Raw genomic sequence first — 12,170 nt, 5'->3', positions numbered from 1 at the left:
CAATATTGTGTGATGTCACAAATGAAGGTTCTAGAGTGGATGACAAGGCTTTGATGATTGTAAGCATTAGAGTTTATTGAAATAGTTTAAAATGGAGTAAGAGGATAGGAAATGAAATACCGTACGTATCCTTTAATTGGTCAGGATGGAAAGCCATAAACTTCTGATGATGCAAAGCAGAGTGATATATGAGAGCAGGAGAGGTTTCCACACACCAGATTTTGACCTATGATAAGCCATGGAGCCTGGGAAGTTTCCACTTAGGAGGAGACGGTAGCGTTTGCACTAAGGTTTGTTTGCAGAAATTTCAATATTGATGACACGGCTCTGAGGTTCTCAGGATGCCTCACACCAGCTGTTCAAAAAATGTTGTTCAAAATGCTCTTTCTTCTGCTTGTCCAGTGCTCCGCTATTCAGCAAACCTTTGACCTATCCCTGTGACCTGTCAAATGCGTTCTTTCTTAAGGTATATCCATTCTTAAGGTGCTTGACTATTTCTCATTCAGGTTAGTTCCTTTATTCATTTTCTCTGTATCACATATAAATTGAAATTTAAGCAGAGATGATAATATTTGGTGTTTGCATTTAATCCTTTCTGCTGAGGGACCTCATACTTTAACGACTAGCATCTCAAGATGGAGAAAGCTTCATCCTAACATAGAGAGGTTTCACTTATTTTTGTGTCCTTAAATAAACCCCTACAACAGAGGAAATGAATTGAAATCTCCTTGCCCTTTATTAAAAGGAGAAAGAGTACGGTGTTTTATACTATGTTAAAAGTCGTGGTCATGAAGCCTGGGCTGTCTGCTGGGGGATGTGAGGGCCAGCCTTGCACCCGCCTGTCTGCCATCCAGCCCGCTGCGAGTGAGAGCTCCAGCCTACCCACCAACGGGCCACAGGGATGAACTGCTGGCCCAGCTCCGAAGAACTGCCCAGCAGAACTACAAAATTGTAAACTAAACAAAATGCGTTAACGAAATGAAAACATGTGTCATCACCGGAACCCGATACCGGGGCTACCAGTTGGCCGGAGGAAACCCTCCCCGATCAGGAGCAGGGAAGACAAGCTCGGCCGGAGAATCCACGAAAGAAAATTAGGAAGGTTCCTGTTTTTAAAGTTTATGGCTGGACCTGACCTCAGACACTGGCTGTGTGCTCTCTGTCAGCTTCTCACTGTGACATTCATTTAGGGTTTACTCTGCGCTGGGCTGTGCTTGGCACTTTGCATGAATTAGTATGGAGTTCATTCATTAATATGGATCCTTGCAACAACCCAATCATCTCCCCATTTTACCAATGAGCCACTGAGGCTTGGAGAGGTCACCAATCTCTCCCGGTGGGGACAGATGGGGACCTGAACCAGGAGACTTGAGTAAGCCTACCCTCAACACTACCCAAGGAAGAGGTAACCTGGGGGAGGAATGACCCAAAGACAATATTTTTGTTGATTCAAAGTTGTGAAATAGGGCCCAGGCCCACCCATCTCCACAGTGTCTATGGCTGAAAACTGGGATGGGGTAAGCTTTTACCTCAGAGACACCATACCGTCTAAAAATCTGCGTAAAATCTTTACCCAGCTGGAAACGAGAATGACAGTCTCCCAACTCTTAAGAAAACAATGGAGAAAGATGGGCATCTGGGGCAAAGTTGATGAAATTCCTCTAGAGAATTTTCAGTCTCTCTCCTCAGCCTTAGAAAGTACACTGTAAATTTTAATATAAAGATACATTTGATCAGGAAAACATTTTAGCTTTCTTAGTCAATAGAATCACATTCTATGACCCTGCTCTGCACACCTCACAGCGATACACATGCTGGCACTCTAGCAAATGTGTACCTACTATGTGCGCCTTTCAAGGAGTGGGGACTTCATGGGTCTAAATGAGAAATGCCATTGTTCACAAATTTTGTCAGATGGGCAAGCCTGGCTCTTCAGACTTTTCACACGAGGTCTTACTGTGGTCCTCTGTTTGTAGCACTTTATATGGGGCTTCAAGAGGGTGGAGTGCAGAACAGGAGAATCTAACTGGTCTCAGACTGGGGACTTCACAGGCCAGACCTGCTCTCCCTTTCTGTTTGCCTCCATTCTAATTGTACTAAAGATCGACTTTAAGCAACAATGACTTACTCCAGTTCCAGGCCATGGTAACCTGTGAAAAATCTTTGGCCAACTATGAGTAGAGTCAGTATTAAGCTTTAGTCCTCCTAAAAACAAAACAAAAAAAGCCCAAACAACTTTACGTCTAGTCAGATACAGCACTCTGGAAGGAAAGTCATCAAATGCCAACAGTGAGATTAGGGAGATCTTTTTTTTTTTTTTTTTGCTTTCCATATTTTCTAAATTTTCTGTAAGTTGTATGTTCTTGTAATAAAAAAGAAATTTTAGATTAAAAAGAGATAGAAACCTTGTTATTCCTTACTTGGATGATAGTTGAAAGTTGAGTTCGGTATACTCAAATTAATCTCTACTGGTGGATTGAAGGCTGTCAGCTGCTTCCCTCTGCGCAGATTATATATCGTGACCTCTCAGAATTTATAACTACTCATATTTCTTTTTCACTCTCAGAAACAACCTACAACTATGAATGGAGTTTAATAAGCCACCCTGTAGACTACCAAGATGAAATAAAAGAAAGACACGCTCAAACTCTTAATCTCTCTCAAGTAAGTAACCAGAGGTGGGTTGTATTTGACAGCATACCATAGAATTCAGTTAACTCCTTCTTAGCTGGTGAACCCGGGAGTCTGTCTCATGGTTAAGATCAAAAGAAGGATATAAATGAATCAAGTTTCAACCATATAGGTAGACAGGCAGATGGTTAAATAAGGGGGCTTTCAAATAGCTTTTCTTTATTTGAGTTACTTGGCATATCAGCTGCGGGAAAAGAGGCTGGCTGTCCAGGGGTCTCTGTGGTGAGGTTGAAATTCAGTTTTCTAGCTCTTGCACTCTTTGCAGTGTTAGAGACCTTCTGGGTTATCTCTGCTTCTCAATTAGGCACAGTTCTAGAGTTGTCAATAATTCCATTCCAGTTCATAAATGTTTTGAGTATCAAATATTGCTCCAAGATGTAAGCACCTCATGAGAAGAAACATACCTTCTTCCTGGGCCATGAAGATAAATAAGCTAACTTAGTTAGCTACTAGAGGTCTGGTTTCCTACTAGGTGATTAGGTTGTCTTCATTCCTGAGACTGTCGAGGTAATGGTGCAGCACAAGTTTGCATCACCTGCAAGTCTTTGAGCACTGTTTCTCAAAGTGTGGCACCCAGACCCAGACTGCAGACAGCAGGCTCACCAGAGCTTCAGGTAGTAGCTGAAGATGCATGATTCCCATACACACAAGAACTGCTGCCCTTGGCTGGCCCATCTCCCTCATGCCTCTGGAAGGCCCACGAACATCTGTAACTAAGCTAAAGGCCTTTCTGGGTGATCTTCAGTGTTCCAGAGCACAGGCTTCAGACAGGTGGCAGGGTCTCCACAGATCCACGTGAGACTTTCTCCTGAGCCCCTTCTCTGTGCTGACGTTAGGAGAATGGCTTCTGGGATGTTTTAGGCTTTCTAGGCAATGGACCCATCCAATCTTTTGCGTGTTTACCTGTGTAACCTTTCTTTGTGTTGCAGTTGTCAGTAGGATTTTATGCCTTCAAAGTAGCGGTTTCTAGTGACAATGCCTTTGGAGAAGGATTTGTAAATGTCACTGTTAAGCCAGGTAAGCCTGTATAAGAGAACGGCCTCCTGTTGTACAGGTTATCTTAATTTTTCAGTGCCTGAATGACATGGTAATATATTTTGTATTTTGCAATCGTCTATTATAGAGAAAGCATGCAAGGATGTTGTTTGTTTTCTTTCTACTTTCTGTATAAGTCTTAGTACTCACTTGACACTGCTGTTGAAGCTTACATACAAGGTTATTGCTTGCTGATTCAGAATGGTGGCAAATTGTCCCTTAGCCTTCCCTGCTGACATTTACTCTATGCCTTTCTCTACCTCTGTCCCCCATGACTCAGCTTTACCTTAGGTGAAGGAGCATGTCAAACACATTCAATGGAGCAACCAAGGGGTGAGGGAAAATGTGTGCCATCGGCTTTCAAGCCCACTGGGCCTTTCAGGCCACTGCTGGCACATAAGTCACTGCCTGTGTGTGAATTAGAAACAGGTGGCCCTTTGTCGGGGTGACACAGTCCTGGCTCAGGGAGTGTCACATAGGCTGGCCTCAGACTATGCTGCAGGCACAACCTGCACAACTGAGGTGAGCCACCTCTGTGCCAGCTTCACCTCCCAGCCCACCAGTGGGGCCGACAGCTCTGCCTCTGGCACATTCTGCCTGATTAACTATAGCTGAAGTGTGGCGGCAGTGGTGAGGGCCTTCCGTCAGAGATTCAAGATCCACTTCATCGTAGGAGCTGGAACTGTATCCCATTGCTCCTTTTCTGCAATTACTACTCAAATTCTATGACTAACCCCTTGGTTATTATTATATGTGATCACCGAGCCTGGGCTGATGTACAAATGTAAACATGCAGACAAGCTCCTACAATTTATAGATCGGTTCCAGAACTTTAAAAAGTATTCTCCACAGTTGAGGCCTGTAGGATAAACACCTCCTTGACAGGATGTTTATAATCAGTTTTTTAAAGCACATGATTTTCTTTGGGTAATGATATGCATATACATAACGTGACCTCAGTCAGTGTCCTTTTTTCCTGTCACACAGCCAGAAGAGTCAACCTGCCACCCATAGCAGTTGTGTCTCCCCAGATACAAGAGCTCACTCTACCTTTGACGTCAGCCCTCATCGATGGCAGCCGTGTGTATCCTGTGATACTGTAGGGGTTTTTTGCCCTATATACTGTGAGATTTAATGGGCGCTGTCTATCCCGGCCGGGAGGACTTATGGACTAATACGCTGATAGAGGACCGTCTCCCTCTTTAGTCTGCTGTCTTCAAGTTTTTCACTTCCTTCATCACAACTTCTCCGGCCTGTGCTCACTTTCCCTTCAGTTATGTCTCATTTATCTGTGAACAGTTCTTTAGGGCCTAGTTACTTGATTTGGAATTAAAGCCATTATTAAAGATTCTCCTTTTGCTGTAGTATATATGATGAGCAGTTGGAAAATCACCTTTCACAAATATTAGAAGGGTCGCCTTCAGTGAGGGTGGGTAGTGTTTTGTTAATTTAATTCAGCATTCATTCCTTCTATTTGAGTTTATGTGGATAGGACCCCAGTTGTAACTACAGATATCCGTGCAAATGAGAATAGACTGAAAACATATCCTATATTTGACAATATATTAATATTTATATAGATATATGACAATACATGACAAAAATATGTTCAATAATATCAAAGTCACCAGTATTTGCATTTATGCACAAAGCTAATACCACATCCTGTGGAGTGAAGAACAGTTGCCTTGATTGTTGGGAGGAGAATATTTGTCAGCCACGAATGCTGCCCCATTCTGCAAGTCTGCAAATATACAGAAATCGCACTGACATGATCACTTGCATCTATTTGAATATACATGTCCACATTTCCCCCTTAACAACATGAAAATAAAGCAAAAAAAGGAAAATATTTATAAGAGAAAATGCATAACATTTTGTTTCTCTAATTCAGTTTGGCTTGGGTACAGGAAACTGTTCAGGCTTGTTAATCTGTCACATGAACTTATTCTTTCCTTAAATGAATTAGAAGAAAATGGCTCCCTTCAGATCTAAATTTCTATGATTCTGTATGGCACATTTGTTGGCTCTCTTTTAAAGTAGAAAGGGAAGTTTCTCTCGCTTTACATCTTAATGATTAGGGTAGTCAAAGGCATTTTATAAATTATATATGAGCATCTCTTAGGTCTTTATGAATCTGTCAGTACAGAGACCTATTTAAAATTATCAGTAGGGTGTCAGGTGCTGTAGCTGAGTGAGTAGAAGTAGTATTTCACCGTGCTACACTTGGTTGACTCCTGTTTTAAAAAATGCAGTAGCACCTGTCACTGTGCTTTTTAAATTCACAACTGAGTGGGAACAACCTCACTCAAATCTGGTGGAAATCCAGGAGAAAAATAGTGATGATAATTTAGGGAGGGGAAGAAATCTTCCTTCTGACACATAATACATATCCCTTGAAATCTAAGCAATTATATAATTTCACATAAAAACATTTAAACATGTAATAATATAAAGTACAAAATTTATGTTTTAATATTCTCGCATTTCATTCTAGTTTTCCTTTATTGTTTAATCTTTCTAGAAAGTACAGATGATACTAACATAGTGAGTTACCACTGGGAGGAAATGAACGGGCCCCTGGGAGAAGAGAAGATGTCCGCTGATTCTCCCGTCTTACGTTTGTCTAACCTTGTTCCTGGAAACTATTCTTTCAGGCAAGTGGGTTCCCCACCTTTATTGTGCTTCCCAGTACGTACATTTTGACTCTCTCGTTAAATTGATGCCTATAAAACATGGTGCTTCTTTTCATTTTGGTCAAGAGGCAACGAAGGTCTGGTTTTCTGAGGAGTTTTGGTTGGCAGCCACTTTAGACTCTGATATCAATTAATCAACCCATATGAATTATGAGTGCCTGCTGATTGGAAGCATCTGGTTTTGGTTGTCAGGAGTAGGATGGGGATGGCATCTTTTTGTGTTGATTTATGTGAAAGAAAGTTTGTATCTTCAGAGTCAAAGTGAGTCAGAATTGTATGATTTGTCTGTTTCTTATCTTTTTCTTACAACTTTTTAAGGTATAAGTGAAGTCTATTAAACTGCACATATTTAAGGTATAAAATTTGATGAGTTTTGACATATGTATACGCCTGTGAGACCATCATCACAATCAAGATAATAAACATTTCCATCATCCCCAAAACTTTCCTTATGCCCCTTTGCAATCCATCTCTCCCTCCACTCTTGTCCTTGGGCAAACACTGACCTGCTTTCTGTTGCTTTAAATTATTTTATACTTTCTAGAAGTTTATATAAATGGAATAATGCAGTATGTAAACCTTTTGCCTGGCTTCTTTCATTCAGTAAATGATTTTGAGATTCATCATGTTGTTGTCTGTATCAATAGTTTGTTCCCTTTGATTGCTGTGTACTATTCCAATGTATGGATGTAGCACAATTTATTTATCCTTTCAGCTAGTCTGGACATTTGGATTGTTTACAGCTTTGAGCTGTTACAAATAAAGCTGCCACGAAGATTTGTGTACAAGTCTTTGTATGGACAAATATTTTCATCTTTCTGGGGTAAATATCCAAGAGTGGAAAGGCTAGGTCCTATGTTAAGTTTATGTTTAACATTTTAAGAAATTGCCAAACTCTTTCCCAAAGTGAGTGTACCATTTTGCGTTCCCACTCGTAGTGTATGAGAGCTCTACATTCTCACCAATGCTTGGTGTGGTCAGTCTTTTGAATTTTATCTAAATAATTGGGGGGTGGTATCTTCTTATGGTTTTACTTTGTGTTTTCCTGATGGCCAATGATATTAAGCGTATTTTCGGGTGCTTATTACCCATCATATAACTTCTTTTGTGAAATATCTGTTCAGATCTTTTTTTGTATTTTAAAAATTGCAGTTGTTTGTCTTATTTAGTTGTAAGAGTCTTTATACATTCTGAAACAAGCCCTTCATTTTATATGTGTGCCATGGATATTTTTTCCCGGTATGACTTTTTGTTTTCTTAATGGTGTCTTTCAAAGAGCAAAAGTTTAAAATTTTTACTGTGTAATTTATCAGTTTTTTTTTCTGTTTCATGCTTCTTGTGTTCTATCTAAGTAACCTTTGTCTATCCCAATATTGCAAAGATTTTTTTCCTATGTTTTTTTCTATAAGGTTTATAGTTCTAGGTTTAGATCTAAGAGATGTTTTGAGTTATTTTTAAGTATTGTGAGATTTTTGAATGTCAAATCAACCTTGCATTCATGGGATAAACCCTATTTGGTCATTATATCCTTTTTATATAGCATTGGATTCAACTTGCTAATATTTTGGTAAGGATTTTTGTGTCTATCTTCACGAAAGATATTAATCTATGCCTTTCTCTTCTTTTTTGCAATGCCTTTTTCAAGTTTTGGTGTAAGGGCCTCATAAAACAAGTTGGCCAGTGATCCATCCTTCTCTATCTTCTGAAACATTTGTGAACAACTGGTGGTATTTCTTCAGTGAATGTTTGATAGAATTCACCAGTAAAATCATCTGGGTCTGGAGTTTTCTTTTAAGGAAATTTTTTGATAACAAATTAAATTTCTTTAGTAGATGTAAGGCTATTTAGATTTCTGGTTTTTTTCTTGCATCAGTTTTTGGTAAGTTGTATTTTTCAAGAAATTTGTCTAATCCATCTAAATTGTCAAATTTGTTGGCATAAAGTTGTTCATAGTATTTTTATATTTTGCTTTCATGCGAGTAGGATCTATGGTGATAACCCCTTTTTCATTTCCCATATTGGTAGTTTGTGTTCTCTTTTTCTCTTGATCCGTCTAATTAAGGGGTTTGTTAATTTTGCTTATCTTTTCAAAGAACCCCTAACTAAAGCTGTATTAATTTGTTTGTGTTCTAATTTTGTTGATTTCTGCTCTTATCTTTATTATCTCTTTACTTCTATTTACTTTTGATTTACTTTGCACTTCTTCTTCTAACTTCTTAGAGTAGAATCTTGGGTCTTTCATATTAGATCTTCCTTAAAAACTTATAAAGTTTTTAAAGTTGTTATTTTCCTTTAAGTACTGCTTAGCTGTGTCCCATACATTTTGGCTTTCAATAATTTTAAGTCTCAAATACCCCTTTAAGAAGCTGATGATTTCAGAGAAGGAGCCCATATATATGTATTTATGAATCCTCTGCAGTCTGGCCAGGTTAAGAAACTCTCCAGCATCTGACTGGATTCATCTTCGACTAAAAAATCCATGGAGGTGCTCTAGAGCGCTTTAGATTTTACTCAGGTTGTAACAACTTCTGTTTTGGTTTATTTGAAATCTCAGCGGTAAGAAGCAATTTACCCTATTAGGATGGCTATTATTTAAAAAGTGGAAAATAACAAATGTGTGTGAGGATATGGAGAAATAGGAACCTTTGCGCATTGCTGGTAGAATGTAAAATGGTGCAGCTGCTGTAGAAAAGTTTGGCAAGTCCTCAAAAAGTTAAACATAGAATTAGAGTTAACGTGTCTACATCCCACTTCTAGGTATCTACCCGAAAGAATCGACAGCAGGGACTCGAACAGATACTTTTACACTGTCTTAGTCCATTCAGGCTACTATAACAACTTAAATTGGCTTATAAATGACAGAATTTATTTCCCATAGTTCTGGAGGCTGGGCAGTCCAAGGTCAAGGTACTGGCAGATTTGGTGTCTGATGAAGGCCCACTTCCTGGTTTATAGACAGCCATCTTCTCACATGGTGGATGGGGTGAGGGATCCCTCTGAGGTCTCTTTTATAAGGGCACTAATCCCATTCAGGAAGGCTCTGCCCTCAAGACCTAATCACCTCCCGAAGGGTCCACTTCCAAATACCAACCACTAGGGATTAGGTTTCACCATATGAGTTTTAGGACAACACAAACATTCAGTCTAGAGCATACACCAATATTCATAGCAGCATTAATCATAACAGCCAAAAGGTGAAACAACCCAAATGTCCATCAACGGATGAATGTGATATATACATACAATGGAATATTATTCAGCCTTAAAAAATGAAATTCGGACACATACTACAACATGGATGAACCTTGAAGACATTAGGTTAAGTGAATGAAACCACTCACAAAAGGACAAACATAATATGATTCCACTTATATGAGGTACCTATGGTAGCCAAATTCATAGAGATAAAAAGCAGAATAGTGGTTGCCATGGGGTGGAGGGAGGGGAGAAATGGGAAGGTAGTGTTTAATGGGTACAGTTTCGATTTGGGTTGATGAAAAATTCTGGAGATGGGCAGCCATGGTGGTTGCACAACAATGAGAATATCCTAATGCCACTGAATTGTACACTTTTTAAGTTTAAGTTTAAATGGTGAGTTTTATGTTATCTGTACTTTACCACAATTAAAAAGAAGAAATTTACCTAGCTCTGCAAGCTTGTTTTATTATTAAGAGTGGATCCCTGAGAATCTATAGGCTCTGTGGAGGCAGAATGAACAGCCACATGGAGCATCCAGTGCTCGTGTGTGTTTATTTGGTTTTTAAGACTTTGTTTTTTTGGAGCAGTTTTATGTTTACAACAAAATTTAGAGGAAGATGCAGAGATCTCCTAATGCCCCTTGCTTCCACACATGCATAGCCTCCCCATTATCAACATCACTCACCAGAATGGTACATTTTTTTAAACCAAGGATGAACCTATATTGAGACATCATAATTATCCAAAGTCCTTAGGGTTCATTCTTGGTGTTGTACATCCTATGAGCTTGGACAGATGTATAATGATAGATGTCTATCATTATAATATCGTACATATAATTTCATACATATTTTCACTGCCCTAAAAATCCTCTCTGCTCTGCCTGTTCATCCCTCCCTCTCCCACAACCCCTGGCGACCACTGATCTTTTTACTGTCTCCATAGTTTTGCCTTTTCCAGAGTATCAGATAGTTGGAATCATACAGTATGTAGCCTTTCAGATTGACTTCTTTCGCTTAGCAATGTGCGATTAAGGTTCCTCCATGTCTTTTCAGGCTTGATAGCTCATTTCTTTTGAGCTCTGAGTAATATTCCATTGTCCGGATGTCCCACAGTTTATTTATCCATTCACTGAAGGACATCTTGGTTGCTTCCAAGTTTTGGCAATTGTGAATAAAGCTGCCATAAACATTCACGTGCAGATTTTGGTGTCGACATAAGTTTCCATCCCCTTTCGGTAAATACCGAAGAGCATGGTTGCTGGATAGTATGGTGAGTGCGTTTAGTTTTGTAAGAAACTGCAAAACTATCTTCCAAAGTGGCTGTACCATTTTGAATTCCTATCAGTAATGAATGAGAGCTCCTGTTGCTCCACATCCTTGTCAGCATTTGGTGTTTCAGATTCTGGCCATTTTAATAGGTGCGTGGTGGTATCTCATTGTTGTTTTAATTTCCGTTTGCTTGATGACACATGATGTGGAGCATCTTTTCATGTGCTTACCTGCCATTAGTATATCTTCTTTGGTGAGGTATTCGTGTGTTTGTTTTTAGTTTACCACCTTGACTGTCACAGCTTGATCCAGAAGAAATACAGGTTTCAAGAGACAAGTGACAATGTAGGAGTTAAAAGAATAATATTTTCTTCTTATAATAAGAATAACGCATGTTTGCCATAAAAATAAAAACAGAATATATGTAAGCATAACGAAGGAAATTAAATACCTCCCATAATTCCACTACCTAAAAATAAACACCCTTAACAGTATGGTATTTATGTTTATGGTGCTTTTTCTATACATACATAAACGTAAAACATTTTTTTTCTTACTTGGATCAAAAGGTATAGGACTTTTTGCAGGCTACCTTCTATAATTTTAAAAATTTTGTCTTTCACATTTAAATTAGAATTAATTGTATACCTTCCATGGTTAGATCCAAGTTTTTTCCCCATGTGGATAATCAGCCAATTGTCCCAGTACTATTTATTGTCTAATCTATCCTTTCCTTCTACAAGGCCACATCTCTCCTATATCTAGTTTTCCTAGATGTGTGGGTCTGTTTTTGGATTCCCCATTTATCGTGAATATCCATGTCATTAAATATTCTGCAGCATCATGTTTAATGCTGTGCTGGTACATCATAGTTTCTTAATTCAGCCCCATTATTCAATGTCTGGGTGAACATCCTTATAGTTAAATTTTGGAGTACAAGTAAAATTTCTGGGTCAGAGGCCTGTATATTTTAAGGAGTTTGATACGTGTTGGCAAATTATTGTCTACTTTTTATCTGAGGGTTTGCTAAATCCACTGGTTGGAACTTTATGGTATAAAGACCTCAGGGGATTTCAGAAAAGTTATTAAAAGTCTCTTTATAGCACTTTACTTATTTATTCGGGTAAAATTTATATATAGTGAAATGCCACTTTATAAGGTGCTTTTGATTCATTTTTATTTAATTACTCTTCATTGGCTGGTTGAGGCAGATTACTGCTGCTATCCGCATTTTACCAGGAAGAAATTCCCTTAACGGGCCCAGAATCTGTCCTGATCA

The 12,170-nt window shown here is 38.9% G+C and overlaps 1 protein-coding gene across 8 annotated transcripts in view; it reads left to right on the top strand.

Annotated features, from left to right (window-relative positions):
- Nucleotides 1-12,170, top strand: part of KIAA0319 (KIAA0319 ortholog) — a 94,370-nt gene that overhangs the window by 51,228 nt on the left and 30,972 nt on the right. For 7 of the 8 annotated variants that reach the window (XM_008513506.2, XM_070584160.1, XM_070584158.1 and 4 more), the window contains 4 exons: nucleotides 2,567-2,664; nucleotides 3,621-3,708; nucleotides 4,714-4,806; nucleotides 6,251-6,383. In XM_008513506.2, coding sequence (XP_008511728.2) covers nucleotides 2,567-2,664; nucleotides 3,621-3,708; nucleotides 4,714-4,806; nucleotides 6,251-6,383 — 412 coding nt within the window. Of the gene's footprint in view, nucleotides 1-32; nucleotides 291-2,566; nucleotides 2,665-3,620; nucleotides 3,709-4,713; nucleotides 4,807-6,250; nucleotides 6,384-12,170 lie in introns of those variants that run through there. The other variant, XM_070584162.1, reaches the window with a different exon arrangement.

The sequence above is a fragment of the Equus przewalskii genome, chromosome 19 (assembly GCF_037783145.1).
Source record: "Equus przewalskii isolate Varuska chromosome 19, EquPr2, whole genome shotgun sequence".
Lineage (NCBI taxonomy): Eukaryota > Metazoa > Chordata > Mammalia > Perissodactyla > Equidae > Equus > Equus przewalskii.
This window is presented reverse-complemented; position numbering and strand designations above follow the sequence as displayed.